The sequence below is a fragment of the Phaenicophaeus curvirostris genome, chromosome 5 (assembly GCF_032191515.1).
Source record: "Phaenicophaeus curvirostris isolate KB17595 chromosome 5, BPBGC_Pcur_1.0, whole genome shotgun sequence".
NCBI classification, from domain to species: domain Eukaryota; kingdom Metazoa; phylum Chordata; class Aves; order Cuculiformes; family Cuculidae; genus Phaenicophaeus; species Phaenicophaeus curvirostris.
The window spans coordinates 39,929,146-39,948,553 of NC_091396.1; the positions used below are offsets into that span (position 1 = coordinate 39,929,146).

Genomic DNA, 19,408 nt, shown 5'->3' on the forward strand with positions numbered 1-19,408 from the left:
GTTCACATTTTCAAATTGTAAATAACTCGTGTATCTTCTCTGTGTTATTAACTTGTACAAAATAGTTTTTTCCTGTGTTACGAATATACAGAATTTAGTATCGGGATTGATGAGAAAAAGATGTATTTGAGGTATTGGCTATTGGAGACCCAGTGACTTATTCTTAAGGTGATATTCTAACGAGTAACTGAGGAGGACGTTTTTAAAAAAATACTTGGGTGTCATTGATACCTGTTAGCAGAAATCTGCATGGTACCTTTGAGGTAAATTTACAGAGTCAGAAAGAAGCCCGTAGAAAGGAAGAACTACTGATAGCCTTACATTTAGGGCAAGCTGACTTCAAACTACCTTTATTAGATTTAAAAAGTAAGTAACTTGTAATTTGTGAGAAGTTTTTGCTTCTACAAAGCATATATTCTGTCTCCTCATCTAGTCTGTTGTATCTCTTTGCTAGTTTCCTTTTTTTTTCCTCTCTGCTTCTCCCTTTGTTTCTGCCCAGATGCAGTCAGACATTCTGCACTTGGAACAGCAAATTTCTGACAGCAGATTCCTTTTGACTACCACTTTTCAGGAGATGAAAGTGATAATTTTTCCCCCTCCCTTTATCACTGAGTTGCCTTTCATTCTTTACTTTAGATTTATCTGTTAGCAAGCACAAATGGAAGTCCACAACAAATCAATGATATGTTATATATTGGTAAATATTTAGCGGTTTTCAGAGTGGTGTAGTAGTTCCTTAAGCCTAAATTCCTGTATCCACTGTGTTCTACAGTATCCACTCTTTACAGCACTTTGTAACAAGATGTGTATCTATTTCAGGTTCTCATTTATGACAGATTTGGCCAAGATATAATCTCACCTTTGCTGTCAGTAAAAGAGCTGAGAGATATGGGAATCACTTTGCATCTGTAAGTATTTTTTCTGAAAAGATCTTTATTTAATATTCCCTAAAATCATGAAAATCATTCAATAACTAGCTACTAAGATAAAGATTATGGACTGACTTATTCCTAAAATCAGATGACATTATTCAGAATCAGGGAGTGGAAAGAGAATTCCAAACACTGTTCTGTAGGATTTCTTACTAAGTACAGGAGGACCCTGTTCAGAAATAAAAATTATCCAATGGGTATTTTTTGGAATCTGTACGTACAAATCCTGCTGTATTTATGTATGTTAAACTTATTTTGGCACAAACTGTTTCATGGGACTGTGCACGTTCTCTGCTTTTCTTTTTACATGTAGAATTTAATTGTCTTTTGTCAAACATATGAAACCTATAAGTACTATTTCAAAAGATTTCCCGTTTCTCCAGATTACTTTTATTTAGTTCATTGTCAATTCTTAGCTGTAGTAGTAGTCATGAAGAAACTTTGAAAAGACTTATTTTCTTCAAAAATTTCATTAGCTTTTACTAAGCAAAAGCTAGAAATGGTAACAGTTTAACGTGTTGACATATTAGCAGAATTGTGAGAGAAACATGTAAGCACCTTGCCTTTAAGCAGGAAAGGCAAGTTTAATAGTATGATATATGCAGGATTTTTGTTGTCATTCCAACAATTAATAATTGATAATTAATAATATGAGCTTTGTGGAGTCAGTGTTTTATGTTTCTCTGAATGGATTAATCTATTGTTTGAATATTTGTGAAGCCTTTTCTTAAGCGTTGAATAAACTTTGGAGACATCTATTAATACATTCAGCCAAAAATTATGCAAATATGATTTTGGGGTTTTTTCATGTCTTGTTCTTGCTAAAAATCTAGCTAGATATTGGGAGAAATGGTAGGAAATTAGATGTGTCTGCACAAATAAATAATTTCTTTAGCTTTCTTAATTTTACGCAGATCAGAGGAAGAACACATTAGACATATATTCTTTCTTTCTTTCAGGCTTTTGCATTCTGATCGGGATGCTATTCCAGATGTTCCAGCTGTTTACTTTGTCATGCCAACAGAAGAAAATATTGACAGAATGTGCCAGGTATCTTGCATGCTTAATGTTTCAAATGAGTGGACACAAGGTTGTGTGTGGAAGAATCCTGCACTCACTGAAGTGTTACTGTTCTATACCTCGTTCTTCTGTGTTTCTGAACACCTTTGCTTGCATTTTTTATGTACTCACAGATAGTTTTCATAAAAATATTGCCCAAAATTTTTACATGCAAAACTTTGATTTCCCAGGATATAGAAGGGTGAGTATGTCTTCTGTGTTTTGGAGAGAGAGTTTGGGGATTGAAAAGACAAGAGGCAGAAGGCATGTATCGACATATAGGTAATTCCACTTGTGGCCAAATGCTGGAACAGATGGCCTGGAGAGTTTGTGGAGTCTCCATGCTTGGAGATGTTCAAAATTTGACACAGCCCTGAGCCACCTTCTCTGTTTGATTCCAGTTTGAGCAGGAGGTTAGACTAAGCTAAGTCCAGTTTTTCCACATTCTCTGGGAGGAGCTGATGGAATGTTGACACCTTTGCCAAAGGAAGGAAAAAGGGTAAAGGGTATTTTTGACCAGTGGTAAGGTATGGAGTAGAAGTTGCTCTCTGGTAGCTTAAATTTAATTTCCTGGGTTTTGCAGTACTGTGTTAGATTGGTTCTATCTAGTTATGTAGTCAAACCACTGTGTACAGGGCTGTATGGACAGCTAAGCACTTCTGAATATTTAGTTTGACTATGGATAATTGGAAGATCACATAGGAAAGGTATGAATGTTTTATAATTATCAATATATTAGTACTTCCACATGAAAAAGGTTGTGTTTTTCCTTCCTTTTAGGATCTTCGAAACCAACTTTATGAATCTTACTATTTAAACTTTATTTCTGCCATTTCAAGAAGTAAATTGGAAGATATTGCAAATGCTGCTATAGGTGCTAATGCAGTAACTCAAGTGGCTAAGGTGAGAAAAATCCCTCAGTCTCTAATGTTAAAGACACTGCCATTACAGGTATTACTGCGTTCTTATGTGACCAATTCAGTGCTATATACAGGTTTTCTGACTGAATCATGAACAAAATAAATCTTTACCTTTATGATTTAAGGCAGGTGTCAGGTATATACCCTGTTGTTTTTGTTGAATGCCTGTACCAAAACCTGCAAATTATTAGCTAATTCTTTTCATATTTACTTAAATACATTCCCTTTTTTTCGCTCCTGTTAGGGAGTACTACTGGCATGAGATAAAGAAACCATTGTGAAATGAAATTAAAACTACCCATATTGATTTAGCCTTAGGTCTTCAGTAGCAGTGAATTGGTGTAGCACTGTGAACTAACTTTCGTAAATCCATTTTTCTATTGGTATATCTTTTAACAATTTATGCTATAGAGAGGTTTAATGTTTTTCCTGAATGTGCAGGTATGTTACAGAAAAATTAGAATTTGTGAACTAAAATCTGTCATTGTGTAGATATTGCCCTCTTTCCTCTCTCCAGTTTATATTGTAGTCCATGTTAATAAAAAATAAATCTCTAATATTACAGTATTCTCCATATGTGTTTTTTCATTGATGATTTGCTGCAAAAGTTTGTCCACAGTAATACTTGAAGTTGGACTGTTTTCTTTTAGCACTTCTCAGGTGCTCTAATGTTTTATGTTATCACTCCATCCTTACACGGGCTTTTTAATTCATACGTTATATCTTGCATTTCTTTCTTTTAATAGATAATTTTGTAAAGAAGTAGCAGTAAATCACAGATGGTTTTGTTTATGCTTCACTCCAGACTGTTTTGACCCTTATTGCTTGTTTTTTAGGTGTTTGATCAATATCTTAATTTTATTACTTTAGAAGATGATATGTTTGTCTTGTGTAACCAAAACAAAGAACTCGTTTCATATCGTGGTGAGTAAAATTTATATAAAAACTGTACCAGGATGTCTAAAGTTGAAATTTACTTTTGAAGTTGTAGCTGATCCCAAGCAATGATTTTATTTTGCTTTGTTCTGCTCAGAATTCAGGATTATCTGTTAGATGAGTAGTTTAAAGTCATAAAGGAAGCAGTTTTTAGATATTATTTTCAGCATCTTTACTACACAGCTATTCTAGTATTAAAAAATAACTATGTACTTTTAAATAACAAATTTAGTAAAGTAAAACTGCAGTATAGACATATATATATATAGCAGGGCTTTTTATAAATGGAATAATACAGGAAAAAAATCACGTTGTTTACACATGTAGATAGGCGTTGTGAGTGGCTGCTGTGTTTAAGCACCACATTTTTAGTCATAATCCCTTCCGAAGCTCTTAAATATTTTGGTTTTGTGTGAATGGTCAGTTGGAAAGTTACTGTAAGGAATGCAAAGCAATAAAGATGACTTCAACTGATCATGTTTCTTCTGTCTCCTAGACAGTGACAAGTTTGGTACCTGGACTTGAAAGCTTGGGGTTGTGCAAGGGGAAATGGTTAGGGTCAAGGGCTGGAGTAGCTCAGGGAAGAATCTGAGAAGGGGCATTCTAGGAAACAAGAAACATTGATTGCTTTTGCAAGCATGTGAGCCAAGCATGTCAGATGTTTTGGAACTTAGCAGTGAAACTAAGTGGCTGCCTTAGGTCAGTTACGTCTACATCTATGGTACTATGGCAGCTGAAGTCGACATACCTACTAGTTGTTACAATTACCCAAGTGGTTTTCCTCCTTCCTCTGAACTGATTTTTGTGCTCTGCAGACCCATTCAATATACTAAATTAACAGAGAACTTTCACTCTGCTTATTCTGCCCTTCTTACTCATATGGCTAGCTATTACAGGGTAGGTTGTCTTGCTGCCCCTGCTGTAGTTCTGCTTATCTTCTCCTCCTCTTACATGAGAAACAATAGTCCTGGAGATGCAGAGTGTTTGTTCAGTTGACTCATTCAATAGAAAATACCAGCTTATGTCTGTGATCTTCAAATCCAATACGAGGGAAGCAGCAGAACTATGTAAGTCTGAGGCAATATAGCCCTTTTTTAGCAGCAGCTCATTACTTTAGCGTAGTCACAGTGCATACACAGTGTCACACAGTTAATTCTTGGTTTATTTTGATGTACAGAATACTCGCTAGTGACCAGTTAGAGATGAGATGTGTCCATATGCCTAGCATTTATCAGTGAGATTTTTCTACTCTATTACTCAATTTCCAGTACCTTTCTTTAAAACTAGATCCATAATACTGAGTTTTGTCTCACCCTGGGGACCGATTCCATTGTCAAATGAATGGCATTTTTGTTTGAAAAGCATACTATATATTTTTTTTTTTACTAAAACCTGCTGGTTAAGAGTTTTAGTAATAAATATTTTGTGATGTGTTTGTGTGTATGTAAAGATATTTTACCAGCTCTCATAAGATTCCTGCTAGATAACAAGGAATTTGAATGAAAATGACTGAAAATATTTTGCACCCATTGGTGTCTGTGTGGTTTGTTTTCCTTTCTTGAGCTGCTGAAGGTTTGCCACACAACACATGGTCTCACACTGTATTTAAACCAGAAGCGGGTTGTTCCCAAAAGCTAATCAAACAGACATATAATGTCCCTTAGAAAGTGATTAGTTTTCCACTAGAGCATGGAGTTGATCCATCTCGCTGTGTGAGTTCTAGAGCTGACAGGCAGGCAGTAGGAGTGCAGGGGCAAAGAAGTGGTAGGTTTTGACTTTGAAGAGTAACCCTAGCAGGAAACTGTCGGTTTGTGTATAGTTTAATGATCTACATAGGTCAGTGTAGATCTGACAGTGATGAAAGGTGGCTGCTGTTCCTGCAGCAGCACTGCTGTGTGCGGCCAACATGTAGCTGAATGGGTGAACTAATAGGAAATACAAGAAAAAAAGGTAATTTTCAGTTTCCTAATTTCCTGGCTATATGACTGCGTTTACACAGAGGTAATGTTAGGACAAATCAGCATGGTAACATTCTTCAATTATGTAAAAGGCTTTCAGAGATGGAAAGGAGATAACACATTCATGTCCATGTAATAATGGACAAGAAGTGCTGGGCTTAAATTGCAACAAAAAGATTTCTGGTCAGATATTGGGGCCACTTTCTAACATTAAAGGTAGTGAAATAGTAGAACAGATTATCTCTAAACATTAAAGCATTTTCATGACTGGGGGGCTCTGGGAATTGGTTTAGACACCGAAATAACGTAGGTTTAACTCATCTTTGGCTGAAAGGACTGACTAGCTAATCACTGAGGCTCTCTCTGGTTCTATTTTTCTATGACTATGTAGAAGGAAAAGTATATGGGTAACATGGGTATAAAGTCAATGTTCCTGTTATCCTGATTGATGCTATTTGAATACTTTAACAAAATTTGGATAAATTTGGTTAAACAAGAAGGAGGTGTTACTTTTCTGTAATAGATGCATCCCAATGTAAGCTTGTTACAGTGGAGAAAGAGGGATATGTAGAAAACACGACAGAACGTTTTATTGAAAGATTATTAATGGTGTTTCTCAAAGGTTGACCTAAGAAGCAGTAAGATCAAGTATTTGTGTTGATTGCTATGGTACCTAAAAATGGAACATGTTCATAATATGTGCTTGTAACACAAAAGTAGAGGGCACTGGGAGTATGCGGATTACTGGAACGTCATAAATTAGTACCTTAAGCATAAGAATAGAGAGGGTATTACATTTTAAAATTGAGGAAGGCAATGGAGTAAAAGTAAGATTATTTCCCCCCTGTAAACTGTGAGACCATTGGTTAGAGGTAACAATAGGATGATAGTCCCACTTAATTTCAAAGAATTATCATTACAGAAAAATACAGGCACTGGGAACTGTCTGCCTTTCTTGGTACCAGTATTTCAGAAACTTGAACTCAGAATAAAAAGAAATGCTGAGGGGGGCAGTTATATTGCTGCTGAGTGAAAGAAAAAACTTTGACTTTGTAAGTGTAGCTGCTGATAGAAATTTCTAATGTAATCCATCTTTCTGAAGTTCTTAAGAGGACAAAAGCTGGGAGGGGGGGAAGTGCCTTCAAAGTCAGAAAATTATTATAATTGTCTGGCCATGCATAGATTTGAGATGGAAGGCTTATTAATGTTCAGAGCTTTGAAGTTAGTTTTTGAAGGAGGAGTATAAGACAGGTAATTATGTGAGAATTTTTTAAAGGTTGCGTAAGACAAAGGAGTATGGGATTTATGGCATGAGTCCTTAGATAGTGCTTGACTTGAGACCTGTGGTAAGATGAGGTTTGATGTTTCCTATTGGCTGTTATATTCTTGTCAGTGTTTATTATTTAATAGAAATGTTCCTACATGCCTTTTTTCTGACCCAGATATGTGAGGGGAGTCTTGTCTGTCTGTAGTATGAAATGTTTTAGTTTTGGAATGATCTCTGACCTACAGACTGACAGTAATTTTATTGCAAAAAAAAAAAAAAAAGGAAAAAAGACTCTTCATTACAAGAGGTGGGGGTTAGAAACTTTAAATATAGATAAATGCATACATTATGTCTCTTTAAATTACACATGTAATTTTTGAGGATTTTGTATCTGAAAAATTGTTTCCAAGTGGATGGCCATTTCTGTTCTTTATTGTGGTTATCTTAATAGTGCAATACTAATGCAATCCAGAAGTTATAGTATGCATTGTCAGAGATAATTGGAAATATATGTATAGTGTTTAACCTTGTACAGTGAGCAATAATTAAGTTCACCCATTTTTTTTTCTCAAAAAAAAGGAAAAAAAAACCCCAAGGATTGGGGGAAAATAATGGATGTGCTAAGAGAGGCATTTTGCAATTTGATCTCTTCTGCAACAAAAGCTTTTGACTGTTAACAGCTATTAGGTAAGAAAAGGATGGTCTTTAACCCTGTTCTTAACTCTTTCTCACACTGTTTTAGCCATTAACCGACCAGATATAACGGACACAGAAATGGAAACTATAATGGACACTATTGTTGATAGCCTCTTCTGTTTTTTTGTTACACTTGGTAAGTTTTCAAATTCTAGCATATTTTCTATATCTTTCACTTTAGAAAAGATACATATTCTATTAGATAGCTAAAAGTTATTGATTTCATATACCAAATTAAAGGCAGAATTAGATCTGTGACTGAAATCTCAACAGTTTACAGAGTGGGTTATGGGTGCGTTAATGACCTTGTTCAAATTATTGCTATGTATCACTGCAAAAGACAATACAGTCTGTCTTGCATGGGAGTTGAGTCTTGGTCTACACTATCAATGGGCAAAGAATACTGAAATGCAAAGGTTTTGAGTCATTGTTTTAACAAAATCCTAGTTTGCAATGAAGTTCAACAATGCTTTGAGTTTGGATTTGTAGATCCAAAAAAAAAAAAAAAATTCACATTAAAAGAAGAAAAAAAAACCTCACACAAACCCTGCAAAGATCTAACTGAAATAACTCAAGGAATAGGAAGATATATTAAATTTACTTATTTTAATTTTTTCTTGATGCTTCACGTACACATTTGTCATGATGGTGTTTAATCTAAATTCTCACTGAAATCAGTCAGTCTGAGATAGCATTCCTACAAAGGGATATGGGAATCGCTATGGGGCAATCTGTTCGAGGGCAGTTCCCTTAGAACTTAGAACCTGTTGAGTTCTTTCAACTGTTAGCGTGATACAAATGAAATCTCTTTTAGTCAGTCACTTAAACTCAATGGTATTAGAATTTCCATATCTCTATAGGTAAGTGAGAAACAATAGCTGAAGGTTTTGAAACCTGAAAGCCAATGGAAAAGGTGCTTTTGAAAGTAATGTTACCCTCCAGTGAATTTTAACTGATAAACTGTGGCGGTGGTGGTGTACTTTAGTAATGTTACTTTCAAGGGACTTCTAAGGTTTTGAAACTAACTTTTAATGCTTCTATATGAGATAGTTTATCCCCTCCACAGTACGTTAGCTATCTTTCTACTCTACCACTATACTTTATAATTCCTGTATGAGGTATTCACTTGCTTTTTTAAAACTTTATTTAATATTTCTATATAGTATTCTTATTTCATATGTGAAGATTTGAAGAAACAAATTTAATATAAGTTTATATTGTTCACTTGAAAACTTTAATAAATGTTGCTAAAAATCTGTTTTATAGAAGTAGGCTAGGATATAATATGAAAATTATAATGCAAGTTGAAGTCAATATATCTTTTATTAGGAGCTATTCCTATAATCAGATGCTCAAGAGGAACTGCAGCTGAAATGGTGGCAGTGGTAAGAAACTATTTTCTAAACAAGTATCATTGTCTTAGAACTTTCCTAAGACTTTGTTTACTTTTCTCAATACTAGGCAGAGATCTAGTGTCATTGTGTCTTTTGCCCTGTGAAGGAAACAAAACTGGAAAAGAGATATACTATTTTTCCTTTCTGATTTCAGTGCCACAGAACTGATCTGTAGAAATTGTAATATCGTGAAGTCAGCTGATGAGAAACTTAGATGTGAATATTCATTCCTAATTTAGAGTTTATAAAGATTTTCTGGCAGGCGTTATACTTGCAACCATTAAGCTATATCTACACAGCTTTGAATGTGGCTGTCTGGCCTGGATTTTCCTGGGTATCTTAATAAGAAATTTTTATCACTCTTACTGCAAAATTCTAGTACAAGGCGTTTTTATTATGTCAAATTAAGCTGACATTGAACTTGATTGTCACGTAGGGGTGAAATTGCCAAGCTAAATCATAATTAGAAATCTCTACAGCGGTGTCTTTATTAGGAGTCACTGGGCTTCATTTCTTCCATCTTCCTCACCTCTGTCTTTGTCAGTGAAGCCTTAGTGCTGATTAAACCTAAGCATTCAGTGTGTATGCATTCACATTGAGGGTAATCCCATTTTTATGAAACACTTAAGTGTGGCAGTGTCTGACAGCCTATTGTGTTGCTTCTGCTGTGGTACCCTCTTGATGCCTGCTACTGGTATTTTCTATTTGCATCTTTAGGGAGAGTATGCTAATTGCCTGGAAGGAGATTAGTGGATATACAAGAAATATCTTGTGTAGTCCTGGATGTAGATAAAATGCTGGAGGGAGAAAACAGTAGGGAGAGATTTCCTTCTTTCACGTGTGAAGTGGATGTAGGCTTCCTGCAGCCAAGACATTCATCAACTGCAAAACCAGCACAATATGTCTTGAACTGTTGATCATCTGAAGAGATTAGGAAACCACTAGTTTGTTAAAAGCTGTGTTTTGTTTTTCTCCCCTCAGAAGTTAGATAAGAAGCTCAGAGAGAATCTAAGAGATGCGAGAAACAGTCTTTTTACAGGTGACACGCTTGGAGCTGGCCAGTTCAGGTATGATGTTAGTAATAACTGTAGTAATAACTGTGAATATATGAATTTATATGCACTTACGGGAGTTTTCCAGTCTTGGGAGTTTAACAGGTTTAGCTAGTAAGCGTGCAGTCCTAGTGCAGTGAGACAAAAATTATTTAATGAACCAGGTAATTTTATTTACCCTCTAAGCCCAACAAGAGGGAAGTTCCTGCAAACACACTCAGTTTACAGGACCACAGTATGCAGTTGAATGTCTGAACATATATGTTAGCAATCTTTAGTTCATTAAAAAGAAAGAGGTACCCATTTTCTCACTTGTGAGCACTGTTACAAGTTGTAGTAACATCAAAAGCAAGTGTTTTTCAACTGGTATGTGTATTTGCCAGAGTAGGACTGCTTAAGAACTACTACTTGGATAATTAGATAAATAGGACTGTTAAGGCATGACCATTTGAATCCTTTGATGGGAAAGTGTGCTGAGATAAGATGCTGTGGATGCTTGCATGCATCTGGTAGTGTGTTCTCAATAGCCTCCCACTTATACTATTGCCCAAAGATAGTTGAATAGTCCACAGGCTGCCTTAGGAAAGTGTGTTACAGGAGTTTACACTGTACATGAAAAGTGAGAAGATGCATTGGAAAGTTTGTAATTGAAGTAAACAGTTATGATCTCCTAAATGGATAGAGAGTAATCACAATATTTTTATCTCAAATTAAGAGCAGAACTTGGATAAAAGACAGGAAAAACATCCTGGGTGACAAAATGGAATTAGATTGAAAAGTATTAGGAGAGAGAATAGCTGTGAAATACTCGATCCCTCATTTTTATGGGAACTGAATTGTAACCACTATTTTTCATTTAGAGGGGTGGCTTGTTTTCCTGATAGTATAGCATGATTACACTCAGAAAATTAAAATGGAAGGCAAAGGAAACATGGGAGCATTTAACCAGTTAAATGGCTTCACAGCTTTAGTTTGGTTTTCAGAATCAGGTAACTGAGGTTCTTGAGGTCATATATCTACATGAAAATACTTAATACAAGGACATCCTAGGCATGGAATTAACATGCTTTTACTCCATTCAAATACACTGTAATTGAGACATCCCTTAACTGTAAGGTTAATATGCTTAAGAGAAATGATTGCAATAATATTCTGTGAATTCACTGTATCTTCATTGTAAATATTTCATGTAACCATAACCCAAGACATTTAGGCATGTCTGTGTTCTTTTTCCACAAAATTGTAATGGATTTATCTCAGTGCATTTCAGAAGATAATAGTTTTTCTTTATGGATTTCATATGCAAGCAAAGAGAAGAAAAACTAAATCAAAAACCCTTGAAAGAGAGATTTTTATGTCTGAGATTCTTAATGGGGATTAAGGTCAAGTATGACCCAATCAAAAAGTTGTTTGGAGCCGAAATGTGTATCTTCACAAAGAGGTATTAGTACCTGAGAGGCTAGTTATTGTTTAGTGTTTTGACTTCTGCTCAATATTTATGCATTGGTAATTTCACTTAGTACAATATAAAATAATCATTTTATCATAACGAAGACAGTGATTCATGGAATTTCTGGAATGATCATCCCCGGATGCTTTGGGGAAGGCTAGAGGAACTTTGCAGTACATAGTTTGGCTTTTAACTTGAAATATGATGTAGAAGGTGGCTGATATCGCTCAGTATGTTACTGGGCTGTTCTAAATATGTTTAAAGAAGTGCTAATACAGTATCATCTTTTCAGCTTCCAAAGGCCCCTATTAGTCCTTGTTGACAGAAACATAGATTTAGCAACTCCTCTACATCATACTTGGACATACCAGGCTTTAGTGCATGATGTTCTGGTAAGAATAAATCTGATTTTTTACCAAAACTGCTTTTTCGCTCTGTTATTAAACGTAATACCAGGTTCTGTCTTAATCTGAAATCGGTTTTGTTTCTTTTTTCTGGAAGTTATTTAATAAAAAGTACCTTGGAATATTTTCTCTAGAAGGTTTATTGAGCAATAACTTCTAAAATTGGTTAAAAAGTTGAAATCTTTACATTATAAAAAGATAGGTAATTTAGCAATGCTAACTTTTTCTTCAGTGGTGCATGGTCTTTTATGTTATGTGAACTCCAAACTCCATTAAGTGCAGTTCAGTTTTGAAACAGAAATGCTTTAAATGAGTTCTTGAACCGATTTTAGTATTAATTTCAAAGAATACTTATTTCTGTTTTTCTCCACAAGGTGGTGTAGATGTTTAATATAGAGGTACCAAGTGGTATATGAACATGCTGTGAGGAATCCAAAATAATTTTTTTAATGATTTTTTTATAACTTTTTTGAAATTCAGATGGCCTTAAACCACTTTTATTTCCTCAAGTTTGTTTTGTAAAACTAGTAGTAGAAACATACTTGAATGAAAGTAAATACTAGTTACCCAAGATTTATCCATTTCATGTATAGTTACGGCATAAATAATAAAAGGTAATTGAAATAAGAGTAATTGCCATCTGAAGGATTTTTTTATACTGTAGAGTTACTCATGCAAATCATTTTAATACTTAGCTTTGAGGAATAATTTGGGTTTATTATGGAGACTGTTAGAGGAATGACAGAAAAAAATACGCACATTTATGTGTACAAAGTTGGTTGTGAGCTGTAGAGTCACATGTACAATATTGTCCAGAAATTTGATTGATATGATGAAAACATTTTAGCGGTAATGGGATGTTTTAGGACACTTAAATTCTAATTGAAGTAATTAGTTCCTTACGAAAAGTCGCTTCCTCTTAAACTTGAGTGGTTTTTACAAATGAACAATTTTTGGCCTGCTTTCTTTAGGAAGGGCATATATGAGGAAAACACGATTTGCACTGTGTCTTCTCCAATAGCTGTTGAACTGGCTAGGGATTTGCAAATGGAAATACTGAATTTCTACAGGTTTCTTTTGAAAATTAGTGAAAGAATAGGGGATGGAAACCCAAATTAGAATTTTTACAGTGGTAAACACTATTGCAAAATGTCTACACTTATTTCGGTTTGATACCTGCCAACCATTTAATTAGCGCATTCTCGCTTGCTAGAGAGTACGTCCATGCAAAGTTCCTTGTACGTGCCTCCTGCTCAGCTGCCAGGTAGAGAAGGTACTGTCAGGTTGCCTTGGGCATGCATTGGGGTAGGACTTTGGTGCATGAAGATGCAGAGGGATCAGAGATGTAGTGGAAGCTAAGGACAACTAATGCTATGAATATGAAGTGGTATTAGATAACACTGGAAGAATGACTTGAGGATTGTTGGATATTTATCTGTATTGCATCAAGTTTCAGTAGTATCTCTGGAACAACTTGTTGCATCTAATTTTTTTTGGCTGATTTGATAGGATTATGAATTTGTCTAATGGAATTGTAACCAAGTGGCCTGTGATTCCATGTCAAGGGCTAAAGTTTGATTTCAGAACCAATCAAGTTATTCACCTTAAACTCAGGTTCTTCATGTACTGAGCATAACATTTCTTTAAATAACCGCAGTAGTCTTCTAAAAGATCATAAATAGTAACTGTGAAAGTGTTACCAAGGTGGTGATTGTGTAAGCTCCACTTTCAAATAAGTTGTTTTTCTTTTAACCTCTGTTACAGTAGTCTAGGAATTCCGTGGGGTATTGAACTAAATGCTAACTAAGCCACAAAGTTGTATGCTGCATCTTTTGAGATTATAATGGTTGTGTTTCTATATATAAACAGGCTTGTCTGAAGAGATTACCATTTCTGAATAAAAAAAAACCTTTCAGGAGTGGATATCCATAGGAGGCATGGATAAAAAGCCTTATAAAGACAAAATATGGAGATGAAAGGAGGAATGCTAATCAATAAGAATTATTTTGGTAAAACTCCTTGTAACTGCAAAAACTAACTTGGAAACTCAGGTCACTGGTGATTTGAATTGAGCCAAAACGTAGATCTCCATTAAAAATTACAGCTGAATTAGCAATCAGATCACTTTTTCCCTTTTAAGTTTTTATTGAACGTAAGTACTTGAAAATTATTCTTTTTTTTTCTGGATCGAGTTTATGCCCACGACTGTACGTGTGTCCTTTGAGTAGTTTCTTGGCTTTGTTTCTGTTCTGGCATGGATCATTTATAGTATGTCATTTTAAGTGTGAACCATGCCAAGGGACAGCTAGAAAATATTTTTTTTTCCACTTACAGTGATTTAGTTCTGTGTATTGTAATGAACATAGAAAAAATACCTGTTCTAAAAGATTCATGGCAGATTCTGTATAATTGAACATTTGACTCAATCATTATTTGCCAAGCAAAGAGCAGTAGTAGTTATTAATCTTCATTGAAAACCTGAGGGGTACTGCAGAAAATACAGAGCTGTTTTTGACAAAAGTGATTGGGGAAAGAACCAGAAGACACAGAGGGATTGCATGGTGACATATTTTGTGAGTATAACTATGTCATCCAGCAGAGAGATGTAATTTGTAGGTTCCTAGCTCTGTGGAAGAAAAACTATATGGAGAAAGAGCAACTTTGTTGCAAATTGTTGCTTTATCATACATTTACTATTTCACTAGCATCTAAGAAGTAGGAAAAGACCCTGTGCATGTGTAGCTACATAGTCCTCACAGTGGATATTCCTCTTGCTGATGTTGAGTGTCTTTGCAACTTTGATACCTTCAGGGTATTTGTGTAAGTGAAATTCAGCCTTAGAAACATTATCTGCAACACAGAAACTTTTATATTTTTTGACCAGTTTTAGAGCTCAGTTATTGCTAAATAGTTTGTTTTCCGTGCAGTAAATAGCATTCAAAGTTCAGTGTCAGAAGATTGCTTACATGTGAGACAATCAGATGTCTTTGCTTAGCATTTGTTGCTTTGTTTCAGTATGTTTTTTCAATAAGTGCGAGTAATTTTGGTTTTCTTACATTGCTGTTGTTACTCTGGCTAGTTAGAGGCTTCCTGCCCTCTTACAAAATTCTAACAAATACATGCATTAATATTTATCTTAGAAAATATTCTAGAAGGTGATTTAGAATATAAAAAGGCTGATCAAATAACTGAAAGCTGTCAAATTCTACATAAGATTCCTCTTCTTTTAGGATTTCCATTTGAATAGAGTTAACTTGGAGGAATCAACAGGAATGGAAACTTCTCCCGCGGGTGCTAGACCTAAGAAAAAAAATAAGAAGTCCTATGATTTAACTGCATCTGATAAATTCTGGCAAAAGCATAAGGGCAGGTAAGGTCTATAGGTATAAAGTTTATATTAATTTAGTCAGTACAAATTCTAGGAATTTTTCATATTTTTGGTATCTCTTTTTTTAAGCTTCTTTGAAAATGTTCTTTAGCTTTGTGGGGATTTTTTTAAGGAATGATTGTTGTCAATATTTGTTGTCTTTATTGTATATTAGCCTTTTGTGGCAGAGCACAAAATTGTGATTATGAAAATTACATAAAAATATTGGGAGCAGGGGATATGTCTTAGAAAAGTTAAGTAAACCTAGAGTAAGATGTCATTATTTTCACTGAATTGATACTGCTGCATGATTTTTGTGTTGTTTTTTTTCTGAAAAAGTTTTCATGATCATCTGAATCATGCAACTTGTCTGGTCCTACTGTTTCTATTTGTTGATTTAACAGAGCCTAATGCAAAGTATTGTATTAGTCCTTTTCCAGAAGTAGCTGAATCTGTTCAGCAAGAACTGGAATCCTACAGAGCCCAAGAAGATGAAGTCAAAAGACTTAAAAGTATCATGGTAAGTCTTATCACCCATATGTACTGTATGCAAAGCATTAGGACTTGCAGAGATCCTCCATTACTCTACACACAAAAATTATCAGCACATGCTGAATTTTAGGCATAATCTGATCTTAAAAGTAGGTCTAGAAGTACCATATTTCATGAGAAGGTTCTTTTTTTGTGTGTGTTTATTTGCATTAAATTTCTATAACTTCCATAATAACTTCATAATAATTATATATATTCCATAATAACTTTACAACACAATCCAGACCATTATGAGAAAATAGGTTCTAAATGTAGTGACTGTATTTGCAGGTGTATATTTATTATGACTATTTCTATTCCTCTTTCCAAACCCTTCCCCAAAACTCAGGGTATAGAAGGGGAGGATGAAGGAGCAATAAGTATGCTTTCTGATAATACAGCTAAGCTTACTTCGGCTGTCAGGTAAGTAATTGGTAATACGTTATTGTTTAATTAATTTGGAACAATTTCTAATTCTTACTGTCATTTCTTTTGAAATAAATAGCCTTCAAAGTAAGCTGCTCATCTCACTAATAGAGTTGAAATACTTTATAATTTTGGTAAAATTTAATACAATGTCCTAGATAAGTACTTGCACGTGTAACTTCCACGGCATGTATACGAGCCCTTTACACATGGCTTTGAAGTGTTTCCTCAGCAAAGCTGAATAATCGAAGTGCATCATAGATTTGCTTACAGTCTTCCACCAGAGATACCCTACTACCTACCTCTGCATTCCTTCCTTACAAAAATTGTTAGAGAAATCCACTTCCTAAAGCATCTGCTTGATTTGCACAGTGTGTAATTGATTACATTTTGATTAATGTAGTTACTGTTAAATCTGTTGGCAAGTCATTAAGAACTCTACATGGGAAATATACTCTCCTGCTTTTGGAGACCTAGCCACCATGGATGATACTGAAAGTCTGAGATTTAGACTTGTTCTTCATTGTAAATCTGTTTTTTATTGCACTGATACCCTGAAGAGGGGAAATGTTCAGTCTGCTGCCTTTCGCTAAGACCCCAATCAGAAGGAAGAAGGAACTATTGTTATTCTGACAATAGACACGGTGACATGGCTAGTGTCCTGTGAAATCCAGCATGTGTCTGCGGTAGTCATCTCTTTATAAGCTTCAAAGTTGTTTTGTATGCTATGTCCTGGTTAGAATTTGATTGAAGTGGCAAAGGATGTGTGGTGTATCAGAAAGTTTCAAAAAAAGTGAGCAGATATTTTCAAGCTCCCCCTATAAATTTTTGAAGTTTTGTACTTCTCAGGATGCTGTTTTTCAGCTAAGGCAGCAACATATGAAAGTGACAAGTGTCAAAAGCTTTGAACTCGTAGCAAAAAAAAAAAAAAAATCTTAGACTTGACAATTTCTGGAAAACTTTGGAATATCTATTAGTAAGCAAGAAAGTTTTTCTTAAAGGTAGTCTTTTATAAAGGCAGTACTAATCATGTTCCAGCGACAGGGGCATTATTTGCCAGTTATCATAGATAACATTAATTTTATAGTTGCGTAAAGGATGAAACAAGGTTTGATTACTGAACTTCATGGGTCTTCAGGAAATGCAGTTAGTGTCATTAGGTACCTTTTCATCTGCTTGTCATTACACTGAGTAAGACACTGACCATCCAGGGTGCTTTTGGAATTGAAAGGATTAAGACCCTGGCCTGTCTTTTATACACGTGATGCCCAAGTGCCAGCAGTGAAAATCATGTAGATCACACCTTAAGTAAGAAATTTTCTATGAAGTAAATTTTACCATTCAGTTGCCCATTTCACAGAAGAAAACATTTCAGTCATGAGTCTTGGATAGAGAATTGTATTCTGTGCTGAAGCACCTGTGACAAATTCCAGGACATCCCAAAGTCCTATGTTTATTTAACAGGTATTATTGTTGTTGTTGTTCTTATTGTTATCATCATAATCAGTACTACTACTTTATTACTATTATTAAATATTATTTGATAATTATTTGACAGATATTATTTGGCAGATATTGACACTTGTATGCTTATTGGACAAGAACTGAATGCTTATTGCATAAGCCATAATTCAGTCAATTATTTGTTTATTTAAGCAGAGCATTTGGCAGTTGTTGATCACAAGCTTTCAATAGGAATATTAGATTATCCACAATATGTGTATTTTTTTCTAGTCTAGGTAAAACCCTTTTTCACTAGATTATATGTGGATAACATCCTTCTGTTATCAGAATCATTGCTTCTATACTTTATAACTTTTTATTTCCAATCCTGTTGTGTTCTTTAATTTTAGATGTTGTTAATCTTCAAAGGTCCATTCCAACCCAAACTATTCTACAATTCTATCATTTTTTTGTAACAAATGTATAAAATACACAATTCAACTAACTGTGAAACTTAGCAGGTTAGTTGTATTTAATCTCTGCAGCTCTCTTCCAGAGCTTCTGGAAAAGAAGAGGCTCATTGATCTTCATACAAATGTTGCAACAGCTGTTTTGGAGCATATAAAGGTATGATTACTCTCCAACTTCAGTGTTTTGTCAGTAGTGCTCGTTACTTGGAGCAGGTGAAGTAAGATAAGAAAGTGAGCCTTCTCAGTTGTGCTACCTTTTACAGAAATCACTGTGAAACATTACTTACTATTGAAGGATTAGAGGGAATGAATTTTCCATGCCTCTGCATGGAAAGCAAAGTAAATATATCATTTTTTTTCTTATCAGAATTAACTAGTATACTCTCTTTTTTTGTGTGTGTGTGTGATGGCCACAACCTTTGTTGTGGGTTGAAGACATTATAAATTAAGTTTATGATGGAAGTGTTTGATCTGCTTTCGAAATGTGTCATGACAAATTATGACTTCAGTCTAAGGAATTTTCTGTTCTGTATATGTTTATCAGAAGTATGTTTATGAAAATTATACCCAAAGGTGTAGCAATAAGAGTGCAAGTTATAAACTGGCCTTTCCAATAGGGTCTGTTAGATGTCCTGTGCACAAGCTTTTCAGAAGGGTGATTGTCCTCATTTCTGTTTAGGTCTCCTGCTCTTGTTGAACTTGAGAACTTGCAGACATTTTCTATATCAAGTAAAGACCATGGTTACTACTAGGATAACTTGGACACTGGATCTGTTTTCACAGTATGAGAACAGAAATTACACACAAGACTTTTCAAAAGCAGAATTTCAGTATTTTTGAAGTGATGTAAGCACAAAGTCTTACTGAAAGTCAATAGTTATCATGGAACGCAGTATGTTTTGTACCCAACTTTGACATTTGGACTGCTACCGAATTTTTTTAAACTAAGTACTGTAAATTAACAAGGGGCTATTTTTGAATTGTAATGAATAAATTAATTTTACATGTTTATAACATTGGGGAAGAGATACAAGTTTAAATTAAAAAGCAGTACATTAATACCATTGAAACAAAATAGAAGTTGACAATGTTTATATTTTATT

General features: G+C 34.7%; 2 protein-coding genes across 2 annotated transcripts in view; both read left to right on the top strand.

Annotated features, from left to right (window-relative positions):
• Positions 1-19,408, top strand: part of G2E3 (G2/M-phase specific E3 ubiquitin protein ligase) — a 229,052-nt gene that overhangs the window by 28,030 nt on the left and 181,614 nt on the right. The window lies entirely within an intron of this gene.
• SCFD1 (sec1 family domain containing 1) overlaps positions 1-19,408 on the top strand; it is a 48,814-nt gene that overhangs the window by 2,762 nt on the left and 26,644 nt on the right. The window contains exons 3-14 of the mRNA XM_069858380.1: positions 820-908; positions 1,892-1,982; positions 2,772-2,894; positions 3,748-3,835; positions 7,815-7,904; positions 9,098-9,153; positions 10,144-10,229; positions 11,957-12,056; positions 15,299-15,438; positions 15,865-15,955; positions 16,316-16,389; positions 18,381-18,462. Coding sequence (XP_069714481.1) covers positions 820-908; positions 1,892-1,982; positions 2,772-2,894; positions 3,748-3,835; positions 7,815-7,904; positions 9,098-9,153; positions 10,144-10,229; positions 11,957-12,056; positions 15,299-15,438; positions 15,865-15,955; positions 16,316-16,389; positions 18,381-18,462 — 1,110 coding nt within the window. The remainder of the gene's footprint in view (positions 1-819; positions 909-1,891; positions 1,983-2,771; positions 2,895-3,747; positions 3,836-7,814; positions 7,905-9,097; positions 9,154-10,143; positions 10,230-11,956; positions 12,057-15,298; positions 15,439-15,864; positions 15,956-16,315; positions 16,390-18,380; positions 18,463-19,408) is intronic.